The 27,243-nt window shown below is 43.5% G+C and overlaps 1 protein-coding gene across 1 annotated transcript in view; it reads left to right on the forward strand.

Annotated features, from left to right (window-relative positions):
• Positions 1-1,316: 1,316 nt before the first annotated feature.
• Positions 1,317-27,243, forward strand: part of FAM124A (family with sequence similarity 124 member A) — a 57,275-nt gene continuing 31,348 nt past the window's right edge. Inside the window, exons 1-2 of the mRNA XM_017542450.1 lie at positions 1,317-1,549; positions 10,204-10,235. Of these exons, the coding sequence (XP_017397939.1) occupies positions 1,479-1,549; positions 10,204-10,235 (103 nt within the window). The 5' untranslated portion in view covers positions 1,317-1,478. The remainder of the gene's footprint in view (positions 1,550-10,203; positions 10,236-27,243) is intronic.

Consider the following 27,243-nt stretch of genomic DNA (forward strand, 5'->3'; position numbering starts at 1 on the left):
AATCTGGGAGAAAATATCCCAGAAAGAAGGAACAGAAAGTGCAAAGGCCCTGAGGCAGAAGAGGGCTCATGTATCCCTTCCTAAGAGAGCTTTCCCTGCTTTCTCACAGTTTCAATTATGTTCTTTCTTTCTTGGGCACACTATTCTTTTCCTCCGTGGTGGTTTATCTCCATTTTATTATACACATGTAATAATAATAATATATATACACACACATGCGCACAGAATTTGTTTAATTGTCTCTCCTCTGGAATGTGAGAGCCATGAAGGCAAGGATCGCACCTGTTGCTGTTTTCTCTCATTTGCATATGCAGAGTTCACCCCCCCCCCGCGTTTGACATTTCGTTGTTGAACGAATCAGTATCTTAAAAACGGATCATTAATGGCATTGTGCAACACATCACTCACAATGTTCCTCTCCCCACTTGAGAATTTTCTTTTAGAAATCAGTGTATGGGCAGAGGAATCTCCCCTGAAGAACTGGCACGCTCCTTTTTTTCAGCTAATGAGCACAAATATGTCCATTGTCGTTTAGGGCACAAGGAATTTTAGGCTCAGTAAGGACAATTCCTCCCAATGGCTTGGACAGGGCTGTCAGAACTAAATTCAAGTTGTTCAGATTCTCCTCCTGCCACCCCTGCAACTTGCCTCCCTCTTCACCCTCCTAATAGGTGAGCCTTTCCAATCACGATCATTAACTGACCCTGAGGTTATCCCCTTGCTGCAACAATCCATGAGTTGCAGGTTCATTCAATGCTCTTTAGATTATTTTTAAAGGCTTTTTTTTTTTTAGTAGCAAAAGAACGCCTGATCAACCTATTGTAAACTGGCAAGTAGGGTGGTGGGATGCCACTCAGACCTGTGCTGAGAGAGGTGATAATGAATTTGGTGTCAGCAATTCTTCAGAAACTATAAGAAAACGCCCAGGTGTTCGAAGTGGTCCCAAAAAGGAAACAAATCCTTCCAGGTTTCACGATGCCTGGGGTTGGTTTTCTCAGTGCTCCTCCCAGATCAGGAGCTGGGGAACCTCGGGGCAAGCCTTGGGACTCGGGATTCCCTGACTGTGGGCCTGGGGCAGAGAAGAGGCTCTCCTGTGCACACTCACACGCCCCCACAACACAGACGCGGTCAGCACAGCCACAGGCGCGTGCAAGCGTGAGTGCACACCACACCCACATCGCACCGCATCCACAGACGCACGCGACCTCACACACCTCGGCCACACAAGCGCGCGAGCGCGCATCCGCGGGTACCGCCAGGCGGCGAGGGGCGGGGCGGGCGCGGCCGCGGGTGCCCCGCCAGGCGCTGCCGGGAGAGGGCGCGGCGCGGGGTTCGCGGCTGGCGTTCGAGTTGTTTGCTGGCTCCCCGGCAGCCAGACGCTCGGAGGGAATCCGGCCGGCTCGTGCAGGGCGGCCTGGAGGGAGCGCGCCCCAGGTCACGACGGCGCCTGCGACCGGAGCGCGGCCGGGACTGGCACCATGGACCCGAAGGCGGGCGGCGGCGGCGGCGAGGAGGACGACTGCGTGGACTCGGGCGCCGAGACCGGAGGGTGAGCTGCGCGGGGCCGGGCCGCGGGCGGGGGGCGCTCTCCGAGTTACGCGGCGGCTCCTACCCGGCCGGGGACCCTCTAGATCCCTGCGGCGGGACCGGCGTGTGGGGCTTCCCCTCCTGCGGGATCCCCCGCTCCCTCCTGGACTGGCGGAGCGATCCGTGGCTGCCCCGGGTGGAGCGGGGCGGGGCGGGCCCCACCTTAGGGGAGGAAAGTGCAAAGACTCAAGGTTCAGGGCAGGCCCACCCATCTCGTGAGGCGATGCGGAGCACCTGGTGTCAGCGTCGCTAGGGGCAGGAGATGCTCTTGCACTTGTTTCCTCCCTCCTCGGGGACTTTCCTCCGGTAGCTCTGGAGCCCCCTGGACTCCGGCCCTGGAGATGGGGAGAGGAGGAAAAGCAGGGTGGGACACCCGCGCCTGGAAGTCTTTCCGAAGTCGGCTAGGAGGATGGCATGTCTCGTTTTATGGCTTTATCGTGGGACTTTAATCTGTGCTGCCGAGTCCCCCTCCTTGACTGCTCCAGTCCCGCCGAACTTCCTCATCCCTAAGTGCACCTGTCCCAGCCGGAACCGCTGGCCTGTGGTACCGGCGGGATGGAGATGGTGTTAGGATCTGGCCCTGCCTTTGTTTTGTTTTTAATATTCTCTTCTATTCAGGGGACTCAAACAATGAACTCAAACCTTTGGAGGCTAATTAGTTCTCTCCCAACAACACTGTTTTCCTGAGCGGAACAAAAGACAAATGCCTTTTAGGAGATGAATGTCATTAGAAAGGCTTCCAGGCAGCCCCTATCTCTAGAGGACTTTCCTGTGCAGAGTCAGCACCACATCCAGGCCGCGGGTCCTGACCCCGGAGGAAAGGGTGTCTTTTCCTATCTGGAGTAATCCTGGGGGAGGGCGGGAGCTGCCCAGACTACAGAAAGCCTCATTCCTGGAAGGTCGGAGAGGTTTTAGACTAATCTCAGGATTTGGCAACGCTGTGAGGACAGGTAGAGAATCCAGGCCCACGATCAGTCCAGAGTTCTAACCCAACGCGGGGGAAGCTCCCCATACAGCCCCTCCTGCCCCACCACTCCTACCCCAAATGTGGGACTTGACTCTCTAGGGCATTCACCCAGCAGTGGGCTTTCTCTCTTATCCAAGCTCATCCGTAGTTCTCTACAGCACCCAATTATAATCTGGTGGAGTAACCTGATGCTAAATGCTAAACTCCCTTGCTTCTTCCCACACTTTGTGTAAGTGGCATTTATCAACTTTAATTGAAGATTCTTGGCTTTTTTTTTTTTCTGCCACTAGTTAGCTGGACCATGAATAGAAGAAACAAAGCAAAATTAACCAGCTCATTTGCAGCTGTGTTAATGCGTTCATTAGTCTACTCATTTTTAATTTGCAGAGCTCACCTAAAACTGATATCTTTTTCAAGGGCTGTGTCTTAGAGAAGGGAAAGGAAGTCCTGACCCAGGGGGTGACGTGGCCCCAGGATCTGGACATTAGCATGACAGCTGCCAGGCCTCCTGGGAGGGGCTCACCAGTCCTGCTGACACCAGAGCTTCTGTTCTCAGCCTCTGTCACTAAAATGTGTAGTTGTAGCAGGACATAATTGTTTAAAGAATTCTTATTGTATCACTACCGTCTTTAAGCTAAAGGAAAAATAGCATGCCTTTAAATAAAATTGTTTCAATATAGGCTTATTAGTCTTGTTTGCCATCTATTCATAGAGCCCTTGAATTTCAATTATCAAAAAGCTGTTCATCGTTTTCTTTTCTGGAGCTTGCCCCACATCCTTTACCCTATCCAGCTTTCACAGAGATCGTGTAGAAAGCACATAGAATGCACTCAATAAGTGTTTGCTATCGTTTTTGTTTGTTTGTTTTGGTTTGGTGTTTTTGTTTTTTGAGACGGAGTTTTGCTCTTGTTGGCCAGGCTGGAGTGCAGTGGTGTGATCTCGGCTCACCACAATGTCCACCTCCTGGGTTCAAGTGATTCTCCTGCCTCAGCCTCCTGAGTAGCTGGGAGTACAGGCAAGCACCACCATGCCTGGCTAATTTTGGATTTTTAATAGAGATGAGGTTTCTCCATTTGGTCAGACTGGTCTCAAACTGGTGTGAGCCACCTCACCTGGCGTATCATTGGTATTTTTTAAAATGCAAATCTGATCATGTCTCTCTCCTTTTCAAACTTTTATGGCTCTGTCATCTACAAATGCAAGGAATTTAACGTATATACCCTGACTCCTGTTACGGAGTCCATTCTTCCCTCCCTGGCCTTGTTGCTCAGCAGGTCCTTCTTTGCGCCTTGTATCTAGCCACATCCGACAGGTTTTTCTGTTTCTTTGCCTTTGTCAAGCTGCCCTCTTTGCCAGCTCTGCCCTTTCCACCTGGCATGCCTGTCTGCCAGGTGAAACTCTACTCTTCTTTCAAGACTCAGCTCAAGTGACACATCTGCTAAGGCAGTGATCCTTAATTTGGGGTCCATGAATTGCTTCAAGTTGTATGCAAAATGATGTGCTTTGTGAATTTGTATGAGAAGACAACTTATTTTTTTTTATCAGATTCTCAAAGTAGCTGGTGATTTCTTCCAAACCAAGTTTGGCAAGATATGAGACATTTCATTTTCAGCACACTGTGTGTGTCTGAGGTGTTGTGAGACATCCAAGTAAAGATGATGAGTCAGCAGTTGGATATATCTGTCTGGAACTCAGAAGGGAGGTCTATATGACATTGCATTTGGGAACTATTTACCTAAAAATGGCGATGGAAGCCCTGGGAGAGATTAAATCAACTGAAGTTAATAGCAAGCACTTACTTAGCATTTACTATGTGTCCCCTACTGTTCTAAGCCTTTATGTATTTCATGGACCCCTCGAATCCTGCAACAACTCTGTGCAGCAGGTGCTCTTTAAGACCAGCCTTGAGAAACTACAACATTTAAATGGCCAGTCAATGATAATGAGCTGATAAAGAAGCCTAAGAAAGAGTAGACATGGAGTCAAAGAAAGAAGAATATAAATCACTGAAGTCAAGGGAGGTTTGAGTTTTTGAGAAAAGGAGAGATCAGCTATGCTACTGAGAAACTAACGAAGATGAGGAAACTGAAGCGTATTTTAATGGACATGATGAAGGAAGAGTGGTATTTGACAGTGGGGTGGTGGAGGCAGGAGTCAGATTAAAGTGGCTCTAGAAGGTGAAGAAGAGAAGACAGATTCCTTTGTTTGGAAAAAAGAGGCAAAAAGAGGCAGTAGCTAAAGGGGAGAGTGGGTTGAAAGATTTCCTAAACATAGGCACTAATTGAGCAATCAGTGTGATAGAAAGGATTCTATAGAAAGGAAAAGGAGAAGGAGGAGAGATGATAATCCATAGTGTCGGCTGGCTTGCTTGCTTGCTTGTTAGTTAACCAGGCAGGGTCTCTCTGTCACCCAGGCTGGAGTGCATTGGTGTAATCATGGCTCACGGCAACCTCAGACTCCAGGACCCAAGTGATCCTCCTTCCTCAGCCTTCTGAGTAGCTGGGATTACAGACCTGAGCCACCGACACCATGCCCAGCTAATTTTTTTTTTAATTTTTGTAAACACAAGGTCCTGCTATGTTGCTCAGAAACTCTTAAACTCCTGGCCTCAAGCGATCCTTCCACCTTGGCCTCCCAAAGCACTAGGATGACAGGTGTGAGCCACTGCTTCTGGCCCTGCAGTGTCAGTATTCTGAAAAAGTGGAGGCCGATGGACTTCAGAACACAGGGGGATGGATGGCTTTAGGTAGGAGGCAGAACATCCCCTCCTGCAATTAGAAGGGCAGACAAGATGGGATTTCTATTTGGTGTAAATATGGCCCTTCACCATCTGAGAAGAATGAAGATTCAAATTGTTGTTTGGGGCAATGTTGAGTGGGTGCCCAGCTGAGATTTACAATTATGTATTTACAGAGGTACAAGTTGCCCTTGTTATTTATTTTCCTGCAGCAATGCTCAACTACCTAGGGTCAGGCAGAGAGAGATGGTGGGTAGTTAGGTTTATCAAAGTTTGGGGGAAGGGTGTGTGAATAAAACACAGAAACAAGGGCTTTTAGGGTATTGCTTAAGCTGATTATCCATCCGTTCAGCAGCATGATGGAAGAAACAGTTCCGAGAAACTTCATGGGTCCCACTGCCTGTGGGCAGGCCGTGCTGGTCACTTTGAAAGTTACAGTCACGAGAGCCAGCCCTCTTGCATTCAAATTCTTGCTCCTCCATTTAGGGACTGTGAAACCGTGATCCAGTGACTTAACCTCTCTCTGCTCTCAGTTTCCTCCTGTGTACAATGGGAATGGTGATAGCAGTACCTACCTCCTAGGGTTGGTGGGAGGATTAAATGAGCCTATATATTTAAAGCTGCTAGAACTGTGCCTGTTCAGTGTCTACAACCCTCAGTACATGATTATGTCTCACCGTATTATTATTGTTATGAAGAATACTCCAAATGATAAACTTAGAGTTTTGTATAATAAAAATGGTAAACTCAAGACCATATGTTCTTCAAGCTCATCACAGTAGATGCTCTGTTGCTTTTAAATACTTTAAGTAATTAGATCATTTAGAACATCTGAGAGACTACAGGGCATGCCTCGGTATTCTAATAATTATATTTTACAGATGAGGAAGTGGAGACTTGGAGGGCACACAGTTCGTTAGAGGCATGAATTGAAGCCTGAGTCTCCAGTGTGCTTCCCACCTAGTGAAGTTGCCTCTCAAGGAGCTGTTTGATTTGTAATTAATTCTTGTTTTCTGCTCAGACATTTTCTTTTGCTTGAAATGCTGCTGTTGCTGTCTTGCCCACCTAACACAGGCCAAGACTAAAAGCAAACTAGTATTCTTCTGGGGCAATTGATGTCATTTTGAAACTCCCATTTTCCAAATCCAATTGAAAGAAGCCTTGTGCTCTTGTGTACTTTCTATTAACAAAAACTGGCAAGTCAGCTGCTGATGGTGGTAAACTATCTTAAACAGAATCCCTTAAATAGAAGGACAGGCAGTTCCTTGTAAACGCAAATAAAAGCCAATGCTTTATCATGACTGTTTCATTAGTGATGTCTTCAAGATTTGGCATCTGAGTCACTCTTTCACCTGTGATTGATTATTTTCATCCATTAGTTTGGTCTGGCATTAATGAACTTCTACTTCCATCTCAGCTGTTGCTGAGCTTCTGAACGTATAGGGCCATATCATGCCCTGTTTCTTTGGAGGACCTGCAGTTGATACTTCACTGTGATTTAAAACATAACAAACAAATCAGGGGTCTAGAGTTTTCAAATAGGTAGATGGAAAAGAATAGGTGGGGTGAATTTTTAAATAGGACAGGTCTTTCAAAAGGTGAAAGAGGAAATACTGTATAGAAGACCAGATTGTTAGTTGTTATCTTTGTGTTCAAGGTGGAGCTAGTTAACACTAAATTTAATTCAGTGCAGTTAGGGTTATCAGATGAGGTTCATGATGCATTGAGCTGATGTTTTACAGAAACATCAAGATCAATTTTACAGAAATGCCAAGATCCATTCTTATGCCATGATTTTCCTAGAAAATAATTAGGAAGGTAGTGTATTATTTGGTAACTAGGCTGCTGTCTGATAAACTGTCTTAAGTACAGAACCTCTTTATATACAATCCCTCAATATAATATTGTAATTAACATATAGTCAAGGGACTGTATCTAGCTTTCTGTTCATTATTGATACAAATACTAAATAAGTATAATATATGGAGATGTGTCTATTTGTCAGGTGTGTGAATGTACATAATTCTTGTGTTATGCTGCTCTATATCTTGTGTATAAATTTTTCATTCTAAATTCACCTTTTATGCTTCATTCTGGCAAAGTTGAATGTCTTATGCATAGCCAACTGAATGAATTCTTATGATGTGAGGCCAATAAACAGAAATGTCAAGGCAGGCACCCTACTGCTATTCCTTCCTGCCTAAAAAAAATGGGGGAGTACAGACTTGTCCATTAGAACCCTAATCAGATACCTGGTGGTTCTCTGAAATTGTTTGAACCTATTACTATGCAGAAAATTGTTTCAAGCTTTATAGTTTGTCTTTCCTGGCAGTATTTCTAGTAAATATACTTTTGATGTTATTTGAAATATATTTTAAGAGCTATAAAAATGTTTTCAGCTCAATTCAGTCTACATTTCCAACCATGATAATTTTTCTAAGGAAAAGAAAATAAATATGAAGCTATATTCATAAATACCTCATTGCTATGTGTTTTGTAAAGGTGAACAACCAGGAACAATCATTTAGCCAACAAAAGGGTTGAATAAATTATAGTATATAACTTCATTTAAAATGACAATTACAGGAAATGTGTAGCAGCATGTTATGGTATCAAGTGAAAAAAGCAATTCAAAATCGTCTCCATCATTATGGCAATTGTGTACAAATTTCATATACTGAGGATCAGAGGCTAGAGAGCAATGGGAGGCTGTAGGTGACTTTCTGTGTTTTTTCTGTTGTGACAGTGGACCGGGATGAAAGTTAGACTGCAAGCTAGGCCATCCATCACAAAGAGAGGGGTTTGTGTTTTACACTAGCGAGCTTGAATTTCATCCAGAGAGAGACATGATCAGATTTATCCTTTGCAAAGATTGGCTGCTGTATGTGGAGGGAACTGGAGCAGGATCAGTGTGGTTGTCAAAAGGCTGACCATTCGGCGGGCCTGACCCTGAGGTGCCCTTAGTCTCTAGAAACATGGAGGGACTCACAGAGGGGCATCAGTTATCCCAGCACCTGGCCTAAGACACTAAAATACCGTTGCACTTTAAGATTCTTGAACTATGTTTCAAGTGTAAATTTCATTCTACATACATATCCATCTGTATGCAGATCTTTAAAATGTATGCATATGTGAATCCCATCTGCTTGAAGAGAATTTGGAAAATCCTAGCTGAAAATACACATTTGAAAGCATAAAAGAAATAGAAATATCATGCGTTTTTATTGTGTGTTGTATTTGAATAGTCATGACATTTCTTCAAAGTCTGGCCATTCAAGGTGATTTTATTGTAATCGAGTTGTCTTCCTGTTGCATCTATCACAGTGGATGTTTGCTGAGCAGCCTCTAAGTCTATATATAGTTATGTTTCTAAGTATCATTCTAAAGTTTATGTCCCGAATGGTTCCAGAAAGAATTTGATGCACCAGTACTGGATTACAAATCCTGGGCTTCAGAACGTCGCTAATTCTTGCCTCTCCCCTGTCTATTGTCTCCCTTAGCCAGGGTGTCACCATGGGCTAGCCAGTCAATCCGTTCTGCCTTCAGACTCCTTCCTTTCCACCTACCTGCACACTCCAGTTGCTTATCATTGCTCACCTCCTGGTCTTGGTACAGAGAGTATCACTTTAATTTCCTAGTCAATAAAATTAAAAATTGAAATGTATATATGAAAGCAGTTTGTAATATATAAAGGGATATGCATATGTTGGTAGTTATTCTTTCCAGTTTTAAAATTCATTGATTCCATAACTACTAAAGTATTTCATTTGCAAAAGTGAAAACCACATGTTGTTTTCTTCCATTTTGTTCCTCAACCAATAAATCAGTGCAGCATTTTGAGTGATGTAGGTTATTTTAACCAGTAAGAGGCATGCTGCTTCTGATTTTTAAAAAATGTTTTGCATGTACTTTTTTTAATGTGGCAAGAAGTTCAATGGAGTGAAAATTGGATGATTCAAGAAAGGCAACAGGAGACTAAGGAGATAAAAAGAACGTATTTCTATAAAATTAAACATAATTAAGCAGTTTATTTGCATAACTACGTTCCCTAACTACCATGGCAGAATAAATCCCTACGTGCTAAAGTGATTAATTTCCTACTGAGAATGACTTTGGGACACTAGGGGAAGAAAATAAACAGCTTCCATACCAAATTTGTTGCCAGAGAGGAAAGTCTTAACAGCTAAATAAGTAGGGCAGAAACTTAGTAGAGATTAAGCAGATCCTTGGCCAGAGCCCCACTCTTATGGAGGCCGAATGCCAGCTGCTGATTTCTCAGCATGGAAACTGAAAGGGCAATTTCACCCCAGCCTTAGCCTGCCTCTTCCTTTTCTCTATCACAGCTCACATCCTGTTGCTCTAATATCCAGCAGGCTGTCTTCTCATATGGATCTGAAATTGGTGGAAATATCATTGTACCTTTGTTTACTGGTGATCAGCCCCACCTTGAATGTGGAAGCCTTCCCAGCTGAAGTTCCCTCTCTCCTCACACTGAGGTTCCTCTGCTTATGTCAGCAAAGAACTTTTCCCCATGGTGTGGTGCTTATTTGCAGTGGTTTAACCTTTTGAGTGAATCTGTGAGTGGTGAATCTGCTGAAATTTTTTGGCCTTCACCCCAGAAAAATAACCATTGAAAATTTTTGCTGAACCTTTAGATGGCTTCTTCCAAACCCCATTAGAGGAATTCACAGAACTCATATGAAGGACCCCAGAATTCTAAAGTGCTTTAAAGTTTTTCTTTCAAATTCAGATATAACTTTATTTTGCATAAAATGAAACTTAGCACTACCGTTTTTAATTGGTGACATTTCTTTAGCAATTAAATGCCACTTACCATTGACTGTTTAAAATTCTGGCTTGAATAAATCATTTGGATAAGGAATTCTACTAACACTGAGGTCTTGTGTTTCAGGTCCGACTACAGCCACCTGTCCTCCACCAGCAGTAAGTATCTTTTAAACATCCTTCAGCATTCTCTGACGGTCCCCCAAAAGGTCAATACCATAGAGGCCATCAGTCTGTACATGTTATTATAGTAGGTAAGAATCACCAAAGGCATCCTTGCCAAATAATGTCATACAGGATGATTAGGAGCAGAGGCTTTTCCTGGAGAATCTGATCATACAGAAATTCAGCTTGAAGGATGTAACCCAGACTTTATCAGCTGCTTGTGGATGCTTCTAGGAGCATCATCTCTGAAGAATCTGAGGTAGCACTTTCATTGAACAAACATTATACCTGCTACCCTCAGGCAAACAAAAAGCTCAGAGCACAATTCCTAGATCTATGTGGTTGCTCCAATTCATCTCTTGCAAAATCTCTTCCCTTGCATGTCTGCATCTGTAGGCAAATATCCTTCCCTCTCCAATGGAGGGAGCATCTATCTCTGGCAAAATCCTGCAAAGTGTGTTAACAGTTGGAACAGTGATAGCTAAAGTGGAAAAGTGATAGCTAAATTCCCTAATTATAACCTACATCGGTTATACATGCCCATACATATGTACCGATACATATGTACATCGATATGCATATATATCAGTATGTATAACCGATCTAGGTTATAATTAGGGAATTTAGCTATCACTTTTCCACTTAAATGTGGCTAAAAGGAATACAGACATTGTTATCAATCCATCATCCTGTGTTTGTAATTCCTGGCTTATAGGTGGTTACTATATGTGGCAAAAAAATGATCAGGAATATGTTTATAAAGACACTCTGGTTATTTAAAAAGTGCTTATATTTAATATTAAAGTATAGGTAAATGTACTCATGACAAATTATGCCTCATAACTAGAAAGAATTGAGAGTGATTAAAATTACTACATAAATGACCAAAGGCATTCAGATTGATTGAACACTTATTTTAAATTAACAAAAGTAATTGTCTTACAATAAAAGCCCTGATTGTTTAAATCAGTAAATACTAAATTGTTTTGCCCTATCTCACTAGCCTGTTAAACTCTCAATTCTAAATAGTTCCCAAATGGAGAGACACTTAATTGGATTATTCTATTTATTGATGTTGTGGCTTAGTTTTCCTTTGCAATAATTGACTGCAGAAAGTTTTATATCTGGATTTGTGATTTAGTGTCAAATTATATTTCATTATTAGTATAACTGCAATGAGCAATTTCTGGTCAGTTCAGCCAACTGGAGACCCAATGTTGCCCCTTAGTTATTAAGAACCATTAGTAATAATGAGAATAATGCTTCAGAGATTTGCGCTCATTCCCCGAAGCTCCTGCATTCCTAAAACCAGAGAAAGCTCAGTTGAACTCTCTCTCTGTGCCACCATTTTCATTCCACTCAGTTTTACCCAGAGGCTACATTTCTTTTAAGAATGATTTTTCTAAAATACTTGTGTGAAGCCTTGGCTCAATTTGTAGCTCACAAATCAGTCCTCTGGGTCACAACACAACATCTCTATAGTTATCAAAACTGGTAATTTGTTGTGGGATGTTTTTCTCTCCATTATTTTAATTGCAGTCTCTGAGTTGGAGTTTCTATTCGTGCAGCTGGGATCAATACTCTGCTATGGCTCTTCCTTTCTACTTTAAATGTTTGGTGGTTCCTGCCTCAGTCCTTAGTGTCAGGGCCTCTTGGAGAGTGAGAGTGTGTATGTGTTTCAGTTAGGAAATGTATTTGACTACCATGATGGTGAAAAATAATGGTTAAACAAGTAGGGATTATTTTTTTCTCTAATGTTTAAGAAAAAAAGAATAGTCCAAGAAGGCAGTGCAGGTCTGGTGTAGAAGCTCCTTTTGTAGTTTGACTACACCGTTCTCAGCTTTTGGCTTCCTTTTTTGTCTCAGAGTTACAACATGGCTGCCTCCACCCCAGCCATCACATCCCTGTTCTGAGCAGGAAAAAGGAAAGGGGAAGGGCAGAGAGTACCTGCCAGCTGAGCCATCCCCACTTTTTAAGGAGTTTTCTCAGAGACTCTACTCAGTAATGTTTACCTTTATTGGTCGCATGTTTATCTTGGACACGTTTATCCCTAGTTACAAGGGAGTCTGAAGAAAATCTTATGATTTCTTTAGTTACATTGTCACATACTGTTTCTATTAGTAAGGAAGAAGGGGAGAGTGGATACTGGGGCTGGGTGACTGGCAGGGACTGTCCCTGCCTCAGCACCTGCATGGTGCCTGGCCTCCCTCTCCTCCTAGCCAGGAGCATAAATCCTGGCCCCACTCACTTTCAGGGAAGGCCAGTTGAGCAGCCAGTGAAGCGTAACATAGTTGACCCTGTTTGAAAAGATTTGGAAACAGTTTTAAAACCTCAAATCTTAAATCCTTTAAAGTATCAATTTGACAATGCTACAATAAGAAAAATTTTCTAAGTTGATTTTTGAAATAATGTTTGCCTACAAACTACATAATCACATGGGTCTGAGTGTGGAGAAGGGTAGTGAGTTTGACATTTATCCTGATTTAGTTGCAGAGCCTCTCCCAGTCACAGTCGAGACGGGGTGGCACCGTCTGTGTCCAGCAGGGTCCCGGGCTGCCCCTGCCCTACAGCTGCATTGTCCCAGTCCCCATTGTCATCCTGGGAGCAGCTCCTGCATCTCATTGTCATTCTGCCGCTGCTGTCAGCCTCTCTCGACTCAGTGCATTCTGAATGATTCCTGATTCCTGTTGAGAATTGAGAGTTAATTCTAATCATTCACTGTTACAAAGTGGATTATTCTCTGTCTGCAAGTGGTTCTTACTCAACATTCACATGATGCTCCTTTACCCACTTGCTCCTGAGTTCACAGGAGCAGAAATGCTTCCTTGGGGTGAGCTAGCAGGAGCATCGACCTTGTTGCCCGTTTGTCCTGAGTTTTCATTACTAGGCATTGTAATGAGACCTCCCTCCAGAGAGCACCATTCTATTTAGTTGTTGTCTTTCCTCAAAATGCAGGGGGCTGCTTCCTCACACCAGGTGCCCCATGGGTGAAAAAGAAAAGTTATCACTAAGCAAAGGGTACAAGAGTGGTGGCGTGTTTAGGTGTCCTGGGTTCTAGTCCCAGTTCCACCATGAATTAGCCACATGCTCCTGGGTCATTCACCCTCTCTGGGCCATCATTTCCTCCACTGTAAATGAGACGATTGGGCTGGAAAGCTTTTAAGGATTTTTTTTCCAGAAGCTCTAGGAGCTTGAGATATGAAATGTCCAGGAAACTCCGCTACAAAGAAATGGAAGGAGAAGGAAAGAAAGAAGCAGGGAAGTGCTGAGGCCTCTATACCTTTTGTATTTGCTCTCTTTTTGACTCAGAATAAAAGTCTGGGGGCCTGGGCATCCTCTCTCCTGGCCTATAGTGCAAATCCCAAAGCAAGGGCTGGCCAGAATCAACCCGAGCTTCTCTGAACTGTGAGCTGCCTGTACATCCGTCACAGTAGAGAGACTGTGGTGAGAGGCAGCAGCTGCTCTTTGTCCCCCTCTCCTCCCAGACCTGCACAGGTCTAGGGTAGGAGCAGGCATGTGGACTGCTGGCCATTGCCCTCTTTTCCTCTACCTCACAGATTACGGAACTGCTCTTCGCCGACTTGTTCAAATCTTGGGGGGCGTGACCAAGGGGCTTCTTTAACGATGGTTTGGTTTTGCCTGGGTGAAATTTTTTTGGTTGCAATTGGTTCATTTGCCTTTTTCAGATTGACAAGGAAGGCAGACTTTTTTTTTTCCAATGTTTTCTGAAAGGCTAAACACACTGTTGGCACTCAGGAAATCTCAATAAATCATAATTCTTGCTAAGGAAGATTAATTTTTACTTTCAGAATTCTGTTTTTCCAGAAATCTGGTGAGATCATCAAGCTACTATGTAAAATTTACATTCTTATGTGGTTTAAATAAAAGGGGGGAAGTTATTTATAAATGAGAAAAAAGAAAAACAATAATTATGCCAGGAAAAAAAAATCAACTCTGCCACGTAATGCTAATGAAATTTGCATCATGTGTGATTGGATATTTCCATTCAAATAAAGATTATAATCATACTTAATTACTCTTAGAAGATATTAGGAACTTAAAAGTTATATTTTTAGGAAAGTATAACATTTATTGAGGCTCTCTAGCCCCAGAATAAGCTGATAGGAAGTAGTTGAAGATTTAACTAGTCCCATTTGAGGCTGTTCTGCGGGAACTATCACTATTTTTTCTCCTAATTTTGCCTTTAAAACCGTTCCTCCTCAAAATTCAGGATAGTCGTGAACACTTTATCTGGCTGGCACCTTAGGAACTGCCAGTGATGGCAGGAATGCCTTGTAAACAGCAGAAAGCTCAAATGGTAAAAGATCGGGGGAAGTGATAGAGGGCTCCTCCCAGCCACTTGGCGATGCCCTGAGGAATTCTCAGGCTGTGGAAGTCAGGGAGAAAAGGCCATGAACAGCGTGCTCTGCTGATTTGCACCTGGGAACACGCACCAAGCTGTGCAAAAAAGGCATACATAATCGGTGGCCGTGAGCCACTGAAAGTGTTCTTCAACCTACTGGGGCCTCAGTTTCCTGCTCTCTTGCATTTTGGCCCTACCTTTTTTTTCCAGCTTCCTGCTCTGTCCCTCCAGTAACTCAGATAGCCTCCCTCCCTGCTCTGTCCCTCCAGTAACTCAGATAGCCTCCCTCCCTGCTGACATCCTCCCTGCTGCTTTCCTGGAGTCTCCATGTCTGTGAACTGCCCTCGAAGCTGCCCTAAGTAGGCACAGCTGCTGCTCTGGGCCTCTGGATACACTCTCTTGTTGAGGGAAAAGGGGTCAGGTGGATCACAGGTGTTTTTCAAATAGGCAAGTCCAGGTGTCTTGGTTAATTACAAGGCACTCTAGCTGTTCTAGAGCCACCACAGGGGCTTGTCAGTTCTGCTTCGCTGCTTTGTCTGGAAAGACATCTCATCCCTTCCTAAGACTGTCTTTTCTCACAGGTGTCTCTTTCCACATAAATGCTGCCTTCTCCCTTTAGTCTGCCAGCCGTTTCAACATTTTCTTGCAAGTTCATGATACTAATGCAAAATGATGTCTTGATTTTGGCCTTGGCCACACTTTTGCAACCCCTCAGCATTTTGGAGGGAAAGATTAGCTCATTGTGAGATAATTAAGCAATTCAATTTGTGATAAGCCAGTGTAGGAGCTTTGAAAGCAACACATGGGAACAGATATGATTGCATACTGTAGAACTCCTCACCAGTGGGGAATGCATGAATACATGTGATCCATGTCTCCATATCCAAGACCTAAATTCAGACTTGGGATAATAAAGTATTTATTATTTTCTTTTTGCTTTCATTAGAGGAAATGATAATTTATGGACAGATTTTGCTTATTTTAGAGCCAGTTTTTCATTACATCTCCAGAAAAGGAAGATCAGTGTGTCAGAGGAGATGCTAGTACCCAATTTAACTTTGATCCATTTGTAAATGTTAGAGTCTTTTTTTTTCTTCTGTGTAAAATATTTTCCCTGTAATTCTCAAAACAAATATTATTTCAGAGTCTTATTCCACAAGATCTAGCCAAAACTCAAATCTATTTATTAATTCTCATAAAGAACAATTTTAGCTATTGAACTGGCTTAATTTTGTGATTTAGCATAGAATTGGCAGTATTCACAGGTTTTTGAAAAGACTCAAAAATCCACCTGTTCCATCCCTGGCCCCCCACCCCACTGCAGTAAAAATGTCAGAAAGAAGTCACCAATATTCTCTAAATTCGAATGTAGTCTCTTAGAGTTAGTTGTATACCTTGAGTGTCTCAGTTCAGGCCTGCCCCTATTTTCATTAGATTTTTACTTCCTTCGCTTCCAAAGGGCTTATTAGTAATACTAATGATTGTTTAATATACTGTAATAAACCCAGCAGTTGACACAAAACAAATGAAAGCACTGGGGAGATGGTGTACTTATTTCCAAGTGGAGGAAAATCATAGGGTTTTGAATTTCTGCTCTACCATCCACAGAGCTGGAAGCACTTGAGTGTGCAACTTCCAGCCAGTGAACTCCAAATAAGAACTATTTCCATTTTTATTACATTTAACACCATGTTCTGGCACAACAGTTATGTTTATTTGCAGAACTGTTCTCAAAGGAGATGCAGGGTGAGCTGTGGCACAGTGGGAATGAGTCTGCTGCCCTGGCTCAGGTTCTTCATGAGAAGCTGCATGTTGGACAGTGGTGTTGGGGATAACGTGTTCCATCTTAGTGTGTGGCCACGGCTGCAGAAACCAGTGAGAAACCACTGAAGTGCTGTACCTGTGGACAGATCAGTCTGATTTCCTTATCCAATCTGTCTTATTTTGTGGCTTCTCCTTCATTCTGACTGTAGAATTAAAGCTTTTACTCAGTATCTATTGCATTCCTGGCATGGGGCATGTGATATACCTATAGCTACTGTCCCTGTTGGTGTATAGGAGAGCACCCTTAAGGTTTCTTTTCTCTGACCGCAAAAGGCAGAGGCCTCACTCGAGCTTTCCTTAATTGTGGAGAGAGGGCCCTGCTGGTGGTGGCTCTTCCTACAACCCCAGATGTTGAGGCTTTCTATAGAGGGGGTTGGGGATATTTGTCATGTTCCTGGGCCCGCCTCTTAGGGCTGGAGCCATTTAGCATGCAGCTGGTAGGTGACACTAATAAAAAGGCCACAGGCTTGGGTGCATCATTTATGGCAGGACTGGGTTTTGCAGCCACTCAGGTGGTGGCTCAGCCACAGCCTCAGAGCCACAGAATGCCAGCTGGCATGGGTCAGGGCATCCTGCTTGCTTCACATTTTGTCAGCGGCCCAGGGAAGGCATTATGGCCTGGTAGAGCATATAAAATCACCAAACTGGAAAACTTTCTGCTCAGAGTGTGGTCCAGGGACCACTGCGTCAGCAGCACCAGGAGCTTGTTAGAAATACAGAATCCCAGGCCCCTGAGGCCAGTAAGTTGTATGTACTGAAATTTTGAGGAACACCAGGCTAGCCCATCTCTTTGTTATGCGAGCTCACTCTTAAATCATCCCTGACACATGTGGCTTATCTGAATCTCTTCCTTTGGGATTCTAATTTTTAAAACCTATAGGCTCTAGGATCCACCTAATATCTAGATTAAAATTTTTTCACTTGATACTTACATTTTTAAGTTTATGGTAATTGAAAAGATTATGTTCATCCACTGAGAGTGGTTTATTCTAAAACACATGATATATCCCTTATGAAGAAGGTAGAGGTGTGTGTTTGGGGTTTGTCTGAGAAGCAGCTAGCAGCCTTACCTGTAGGACCATGGAAGTGGCAAATGAAACCTCCGAGATGAAGGGATCTACTGAAGCTGAACGTGTGAGTCCATTAGACTGTTATTTCATAGAGTGGGGCCTGTATATTCAGAGTCCTCCGAATGGGAACCTAAAAAGCTAGCCAGTCTTAACTATCTGACAGTTGATAAGAGAAAAGCAATAACCAAAGATATGCATCAGGAAATCACAGGGTAAGGACAATACACAACACAGACAACTCCTTTGATGCTTTGCTACACTGGCATCCATTGCCAAAAAAATATGGTTAGTCCTCTGGCTTCAAAGATAAGTTTGAATTGTGTGACTTCAACTCCACAGAGGATGTTGATTTCTATCCAGGATATGAAAGAAAAATGGAAGCAGACTTCTCATGACTACATTTTTTTACCCCCTGAAATGCTGAAGTGGTACTTTGGGGATATCTGATCTACCAGAATTGTCAGGATTTCCCCCAAGAGAGGAAGCAAAAGTGAGTAACTACCACTACTCCTTACCTTGATATGCCTGGTGCTTTTCTCAATTTCAAAATAATTTTTTGTTACCCAAATAATGCATAGTCATTGCAGAAAAATCAGAGAATATAGATTCACAAAAAGAAGAAAACCCAGAATCCTACCATGCAGAAACAACCATTATACATAATTTGGTGTCTGCCTTTATAGTATTTTTTCTGAACATCTATATAATTCTGTAGCTATATAAAATTTTGAGTAATAACTTGCTAAAAATGGCATTGTATATTGCATATATTGTCTTATAGTCTAATTTTCTAACTGTAATGCAAACATCTTTATATGCCAGGAAACTCATTTCTATAATAGTTTGAATATTCATACAGTATTCCCTTATATTTCTGCACTGTACTTTATTCACAAGTGCCCAATTGTTGGCCCTACAGGTTTTATTCACTTTTTCACTACTGTAAACAGCATTACCAGGAACATCTTTGTAATAGGTCTTTGTGCACATCCTTCCTTATTAGAAGAAACTTCTACCGTTGGAATTGCTGGGGTAAAAAGTTTTTGATCCCTATTCCCAGGCTATTCTCCGAAGGTGCCATTTCACTCTCCCACAGACACGGATGAGCGTGTCATAAAAACTGTGATTTTATGTACACAAAAGATTATCTGGATAGATACATACGTAGATAGATAGGTTTTTTAAACAATGACAGTGAGTAAAATTGCTCAGTGGAGTACGTTATAAACAGGGAGACTTTCGGGTTTTGGAGACCCACAGGGAAGTCTCTTCTGCTCCCCTCTCTGAAGTGTGGTATTGGTGACAGTCCTGCTCCAGCCTCGGACCACAGTAGCAGCCATAGCAAAGCCATCAGTGCTCTGTCCAGCCTTTATGGAAAATATTTTCCACTCCAGTAGAGCTTCTATCTTTATTCAACATCCACACTGCTGCCTTTAACCCCTGATGGGATAGCAAGTTGGAAGTAGCTGAAAATTGTGATGCAAAAAGTCAAGTCATATCCATTCAAGGTTACAAAATTCAGAGTCAACAGAAAACTCAGATGATGCCATCAGTCTTTCTTCTTTCCACACCTAGGGGGCTTTCTAAAACTAGGGGGCTGGACTGACTGTCTTACCAATCGATAAATGTGGAAGAATCCTTCTTCTTCCACATTTACGAAACGTCTATTTTTGTGCATCATCTGGTTTGGGAAGGGAAGGAATGTTCCATGTGCTCTCACTCCCCCTTTTATTTTGACCTGACCCTGACATCTTCTGACCTTATTATTGGCATACAAAGGAAGTGAAGCTGAGCAGTTCAACCTGTGCTTAGAAGAATAATTTTCCTTTTTGTAACAAGAGTAGTTGCAAGGAGTGTTTCCTTTGTCATTTATGGAGATAACTGGGCTTTTTCTACAAGTCCATATTTAATATTTCATTGCCTCAGGCTGGAGGAGAGTGAGGCTCAAACATGTAGAGCCACAGATAACCTGAACTAGAAAGCGGGAGGTCTCTCTCTGAGACAGTGTGATGATTGCCATCTGTTAGATTGTAGCAGTTTCTGCTCTCCATTGAGAACTCCTATAAGAAACTCCTACTACACTGAATATGAATTTTCAGTAAGCAACTAAGATGTAAAAGTAGTACTGCTTTATTTCTCTACAAATGAGCTGAACTTCATCTTGAGCTGCTGCCATCACCCACTATGTGAAGACGAAGTGTTGCTCTTCCTGGGGATCCCCATGCCTGCAGGGCTCAGCCCAGAAGCGGCTCGATCCATGATCCTGTCTCAGAACCCTTCTGGCATACAGATTTTGGCCATGTTCCTTCCAGTCATCTTCCTCCCACCAGAAGCCCCAACTTGGCATCTGAGCTGGAAAAGCCGCCCTTGCTGCCTCACGTGTTCTTCTGCCTTCTGGTTCACAGTGTGAACCCTCTGCTCTAGGTTTTTAGCCTTTCCTGGCTCAGAAAGCCTTTTCTGTCTCCAAAGCCCAGCTCTTGCAATAGAGAGCCTTGCCCTTCAAGACCATTTCCTCCGCTATGGGTTAAAACAAAATTTTCAGAAATTTGATTACTAAGTTTATCTGCTGCCATCCTCCCTGAAGCAGTGAACAGCCTGGACTCTGTAGGTGGAGGGCCCCAAGGTGATAAAGCTGTGGGAAAAGGAAACATGGCTATTATTCCTGCACTTCATTCTCGGCATCATTTAGAATGTTTCATCTCCCATTTGTATTTTGGTTACATTTGTCACGTGTGAAGGTCTTGGCTTCTCAATTAGATTGCAAGCTGCACAAAGGCAAGGAGGAGCTATGTCTCCTCCTATTTGCAGTCATTGGGGCCTTCAATGAGAGCAGGCACTTCAGGACTAAGCTCAGCTGAAGTATAAAGGAGAGTGCCCCAAATTGGGAGATGTTCATTTTCTTTCTAGACCCACCATAGATAAGTGGCCAGATCTCATCTGTAAAACTAGGGGCTGGACTGACTGTCTTACCAATCCTTAATTTTCTAGTCATGTCCAGTATGTTTGTTCTCCAAATGGGCCCAAGGTATACATTTTCTAAGGAGACTTGGAAACAAGGACTGGAGACTTTGTCAGTATTATATTGAAATGTTCAAAACACTTCAATATTCCACTGAATTTTAGGCCAAAAAAAAAAAAAATGAGTCCCCAGGCTCCATCCATTTCCTACATTGCTTGTTTGATCATGAGCAAAGCCAATGCTGGATTTCGTCACTGCTGCGTCTGCGGCGTTCAGGGCGTGTTTCATAAGCACATATGCAGCGGCTTCTCTTAGAAGAGTTGCAACAGCTAATCACTGTTCATCTGATTTCTCAACATCCTGCCAGAATAAATCCCTTTTTAAAATAAATCTTCACTAATATAATTGTAAGGATTCCTCCCACGAGCTCTAGTAAGACTGAGAGGCCTGGAGCTTCCTGATGCACAAATCCTCGGGATAGGCTTAGGCTAACATCTTCCTCTTTTGTTGTTTATTGTTTGGTTCTTTTTGGTAGATTTCTTTCATTTCTTAATACAAGATGAATATTAATTCTGTCCTCTTGTTTCCAAGCCCTGCTCTGTCATCTCCGGATCTCCAGTATTTGTTGAGATCCTGACTTTCTCAGAACGACTTTGCTATAAATGAAAATGACAAGCACATAATGTGGTGTAGAGAGAATTGAAATTACTGAGAAGAAAGGACTCTGTGTAGAATGCTACAGCCTCTTCAGGCATTTCGAACTCTCGAATTTTTGTGCGAGAGGAGTCTTAGTACATCATTAAGCATGGCACATTGTTGTGTGTCAGACCTACATTACCTTCTCATAAACTTTCAAAATCCTTGCAGTCCCAAGGACTTACACATGCTAGATATGTTTAAGTGCTTCTAGCTGCAATTATGCCTCCTCAGACTAATTACACATCAACCTCCTGGTCTTCCCTCAGAATCTCTGTCAAACTGTGTCAGAATTTAAAGTGTCTCATTCTCTGGTTAGTATCCAGCTTTTGCTCCCCTCCCCACCCACTCCCTGCTTTTTTCCCATCAAGAGAGTATGTTTCAGAATGACGGACCTGAATGAAGCTTAGAAATGCATTTTAAGAAAGATGGATGCCCCATTTCCAAGTGGAAAAAAAAAGCAGGGTATCTAAACTATCTGCCTTACTTTCTATATATATTTTTTCTTAATAGTGTCCTGGTTTTAGAATGAGCTCAGGAATATGCATTAGACATCCAGATCCTTGACATTGTTTCTGCAGCAAAAAAAAAAAAAAAAAAAAAAAAAGCAGTCAAATAACTGTGATAGCATTGGCACCCTTCTTACAAAAGCATGAAAGGGCCTATAGACCAGAAAGCTCCCTTATTGTACTCCTCTGCCAAATGAAAATAGAAGTTTTGGCTTAAACATTTCAGCCTATGGTCAGCTCTTCAATTACAGGACAGTTCTGTGAATTCAGGCTAAGGAAGTTTATGAATGCAGTTTGGATGTCCATGTTAAAAATCCTATATGTCACTTCACTGCTACCACAGGTCACTATTTCCAAGACTGCCTCTAATTTCACCTTCATTTTGGGGCTGGCACTGCGACCAGCCTCACTACTTTCACAGCCCAAAATTGCAGGCCAACCAAAGGCCTTTCCAAAATTATAAAATTACTAAGAATTAACAAAGTCTGGAATTTTGTCTTAAACATTGGTGGAGTAAGGGAGTTGCTTACACATTTTTAATTAGTTCAAAGTTTCAAAGAGCTGGCTTCTAAAACTGTGAAAAAAAGAGATGAAGGCTGGTTATTCATTACATTCTGGATGAATAGTGTCTCCCAGGAAGGAATTTGGAGGCCCCTTTCTGAAGGCGTTTGTTTCTGGTGTTCTGGGGAATGGCTTAATGTCCAGAGGCCGGCCCTCTGTGAGTTTTGTGTTCATCGTCATGCAGAGCTTTTTCCTCCAGCTTTCAGATCTGATTTTTTTTTTTTTTAAGATGGAGTTTCGCTCTTGTTGCCTAGGCTGGAGGGCATTGGCACCATCTCAGCTCACCGCAAGTTTCTGCCTCCCACCACATCCAGCTAAATTTTGTGTATTTTTAGTAAAGATGGGCTTTCGCCATGTTGGCCACGCTGGTCTTGAACTCCTGAACTTGGGTGATCTGCCTGCCTCTGCTTCCCAAGGTGCTGGAATTACAGGCGTGAGCCACCGTGCCCAGCCAAGATCTGGTCTTTCTTCATAGTGTCAGCCTGTGTTCTGGACTGTCTTTGTTGTGTGTGTGACACACTGTCTCACCTGAGTTTTATGCCACTGGATCATGTGGATCTGATTGGCAGACCAGTGTCCCAGCCCCCAAGCTACTCAATGCCACAGAGGGGGCCTTTAGAAATGCAAATAAGGAGTTTATTCAACCTTATGCAGGTCTCAAGCCAGGCTCCATGGCCAGATTCCTAAACCAAACAGCCCGCAACAGCTGGAGGTGCCCTTGTTCACAGTCTGTTGGCCTCCTGGGGGATTACTAGGCATTGGGGTGTTGGCAGTAGTTTTGGCACTGGAATGGGGCACGGCAGTTTATTCAGTTGATGGTAAGCGGTTACAGCCGCTGCCTTGGAAACCACATTGAGTGTGTGTGTTGAGTGAAGTGTCTGTCTGTAGGACTTAGCTCTCCAGCTTTGTCTTCTATATTTGCTTATTGTCTATCTCCCTCACTAGATTATCAGCTCTCTGAAGGCAGAGACTGTTTTATTCGCCACTGTATCCTCTAGTGCCTGGCACATGGTGGGTACTCAGTAAACATTCCTTGATTAAATAAATGATGCAACTACATTGCAAATTGTCAGTGACAAATTGTGTCTAAAGTGGCAATCATATTAATTGTGGCCCAAAAATTCTAGAATGGGCCTAGAATATCTTGTCATATCCTGAGACTTGTTCAGGAAGTTCTTTGGAATGAAAGATACCTTCAACTAGACATGCCCGTTGTTGGGGAGTGGGTGCTCTGAGGACACACCAGTTGGCCAGTTCTGGGAGAAAGCCTTGTCTGGCAGGTACCAGCCAGCAAGAGGCAGTGCAGGCAAGGCTGATCTGAAGCCCAAGACTGCAGGGAGTGGTAGACAGAGAGTCAGAACTCTATGTCTGCAGGGCCCTGGCACAGGCAGCACTGAGGTAGGTCCAGCACCCGGAAGTCTGTCAACAGACAGGACTTCCATCTCCTGCCCTCTTCTCCTGAAGACTCCAGCTGAGGATGCCCACCTAGGTGAAATGGCCAGCCCATTCACAGCAGGCTCTCCCACCTAAGGTAGGTGAAGGAGCTAAGCCATGATTTCAGAGCCCTAGCCAATTTGGGACAAAAAACAAAAAACACCAACACAATGATTCCAAGTGAAGTGGCATCATTCATCTGGGATAATACCTGAGGTCTGTCATCTCATGCCAAGGAAATCAAGGATGTGGACACAAAGGGAATGAGATTAAGAGTAGAGCTTTAATAAGTGAAAGAAAGAGAAAGGCTATCTCCTGCAGAGAGAGGGCTCCGGAGCCGGTTTCCAGTCTGCAGCAAAATGCAAGGGGTTTTATAGATGAGCTTGAGGTGGTGGTGTCTGATTTACATAGGGCACAAAAGATTGGTTGGACCAGGTGTGCCATTTTCATAATGTGCAAAAAACTGGTTAGGACTGTGTGTACCATTTGCATAGCATGCGAAAATCTGGCCGCTCCGTACTTTAATCTTTTATTATGCAGATAGGTTCTCTGCCATGTTGCCTGTTCCTTTACTGTTCACATGGTGACAAAAGGGAAGAGGGAGCCTCCATGTTGAACATACCTGGCCCTCAGGTAGTCCTTTTCTGTTGGCACAGCAGCTGGCATTCATCCGTGCAAGCTTCTAGCTTGTTATACCTACAGCTCGAATTTTCAGGCTCCTCTTTGTTAGAAAGTAAATTTGGGGGCTGCTTTTTTGTTAAAAGCAAAATTCTGGCAAGGGCTCTTTACGCTCACTATCTGCCTAAATAATTTCTGTCTCCTGTATCACAAGGATTGTGGCCTTGAGAAGTGAGAGGATGTACTAGTGAGGAATACAGATCCGGGGTTCAGACAGCTCTTGCTGTTCTCCAGCCAAGTGGTCTTGAGCAGGTCAGTTAGCGTTTCATCTGCAAAATGGGGCGCATAGTCCTCTGTCATCGCATTTAAAGATTAAATGAGATAGTATACGTAAAGCTTGCAGGGCAATGTCTGGCAAATAATAAGAGCATAATAAATGGTTGCTATTATGTAAATTAATTTTCTGTTAAATTTAAATTGCCAAAAACAGGATACACAGGAGATGTAAAATGTCGGAAAAGATATATGTAACAAATGCCCAGGCTAATAGTACACTTTCTGGATCATAGAAGGCCTGAGCTTGTACACTGCTTTCTTTAACACGGTTTTCATTTTATGTTGTCAAAGGAAAGCCTATTTGTCTATAATCACATGAAAAAGAATCTTCCTTCTTCTTAGAGAAATACAAACTAATTTGAAAGGCTTGTTAAGGCTGTGTGAGCAGCTCCCATCCTCCCTCCAGCCTTGGCACAGTCTGTGCCACTGGCCTGTTTGGTTCTGGTCTGTGTTTTACCCTAATTCAACAGGTGCTTGCTGAGGTCCTTTGAGAAGACATGTAATAGATATGATAAAGGCAGAGCACATCCCATAGTCATGTCGTCTCTGCTTCTCCAGCGAGGCATAGAGGCTTTTCGTGGCAATTAATTATTCACATTTTCTGTCCTTCCCCTCAAATACTTGGTTTCCTATCCAGCTCCACAGAGGCACGTTTCTCTTGGGGGTATGTAACTCTAACACCCGATGACAGCTTGAAGCTGCGTTCTGTGTTCTTTACTGTGTGTTTTCGGGTCATGTGCAGCGGGTACATGCCAGTGATGGCCAGGGCATGCTAATGCCACCACTCATTCTCCTTATCTCCTCTGGGGCAGGGTCTGAGCTACTTACATACCCCTGGTTCACACATTGCAGAGGGGGCTTTAGGGGTCGGGTCTTCATCTTCCTGGCTTGCCTGCTCTTGGCTGCCTCCCAAGCTGCCAGGTGAGCTGGTACTTGGTGGAATGCCTTTCAGCCCACCCTGCTGCTCTGAGGCCTGGCATCTTGCCCTTCTGCAGAGCTGCAAACATTCACTCATCCATGCAGACTTCAGCGTGGTCTTTGTTACTGCTCTCAGGGAAACCTTTGTGTAACTGATTGAGATGGCACAGGGCTAAGTGCCCTGACAACTCTGCTAGGGTGTCAGAGAAGCCACCTTCTCCTGCGCCTCTTCACACCCAAGCCTCTCACACTGTGCTGCAGGCTTTCCTGGTCACTGTTTTGCATTCTTTTCACTCGTACACCCACCTGTGTTGCTGGCCTGTTTGAGTTGCCCTCAAGGGCACTGCTGAGATGTGAAGACCTGGGCATGTGCCAATGGGGAGGGTGGTTTCTAGCTTATTCTTCCTCCAAGACCTGGGGCTAGCGGAAAGAAATATAAGTGAGTATCCAAGAAATGAAGCTGTTAGCTGGTGGCTGGGAGTGAAGCCAGTCAGAATGAGGTGGGAGAGCCATGCAGAGGGGTCAGGCGGGAGCCACCGTGGCCAAACATGGATGGAGAATGGCAGCTGGCCACTCTACTGTGAAACAGATACAGTGGAGAGGCGAGTACACTTCTCTGCAGAGCCTAGGCTGATGGTGCACATGGACCTGGGATGCTGGAGTTAGTGCTCATACTCTGTGTGACCTTGGCAGGCAATTTCACCTCCTGTGCCTCAGTTTCCTGCTCACTAAAATGGGAAAATCATAGCACCTCCCCCTTCCACAGTGGTTGTAAGGATTAAATGAGTTCATATATGTAGAACATTGAGAAGGCACCCACATTAGCTAACATGTCACCCTGTGTACCTGGCCACATGCACAGCTGGGGGTGGGATCAGGACGTTCAAGGGACTGCATGGTGGCCCTGACACTTCTTTACCCAGATGCTCCTTTACTTCACATGGCTTTTTCCTCCCTCATTGACGTCATCTGTAATTTCTTCAGGTAAAATTCTTGATCCCCAGATTGTTCAAAGTCTTTCTGTCCTTTTCCGTTTGCTTGGAGCATTCACTGATGTTTAGCAAAGTTGCATTCTCCAGTTAGGAGTTCAAGGCAGCAGAGAAAAGTGAAATCCATTTAGGTGATGTGGTATGTTCTCCTAATTTTACTGGAGTCACTGACTGGCAGAAAATTTCATTGTAGCTTCACTACTTTTGCTTCAGCAGTATTTCTGCGGATAGTGTCGTGACTTTTCAACCAAACAGAAAGAAGCCAGGCAGGCAGAAAGGGCAAGCAAAACAAAGGGCCAGAATAATATCTGAATTCTGATTGTTTTCCTAGCCATCATGATGAATTTCATGGTGGATACAGAGTAGGATAAGGACCCGGGGCCACGAATGTGACCTGCTCCACTGCCAAGTCCTTGTCATCTCCTGCCTGGATCTTCACTAGTCTTCTAACTCCTTATTTTGCCTATAGCCAACTTCCCTCCAACTTGATCCCAACACCTCTGCGTAAAACCTTCCTTTGCCCCTTATCAACTACGGAATTGAGCTGAGGCCCCATACAGCTTGGTTCTAATCCATTTTTTCCAGGTGCATCTGTTGCCATGTCTCAGAACTACCAACCACCCCCTTCCAAATGTGCTTGTTTTTTGCACAATTCTGTACCTTCGTAAACTCTCTTCCTAATCTCCTGAGCATTTGAGGGCAATCATGAGTGAGAAGCCCTTCAC

This window comes from Cebus imitator, unplaced genomic scaffold, assembly GCF_001604975.1.
Source record: "Cebus imitator isolate Cc_AM_T3 unplaced genomic scaffold, Cebus_imitator-1.0 Scaffold145, whole genome shotgun sequence".
Taxonomy (NCBI): Eukaryota; Metazoa; Chordata; class Mammalia; order Primates; family Cebidae; genus Cebus; species Cebus imitator.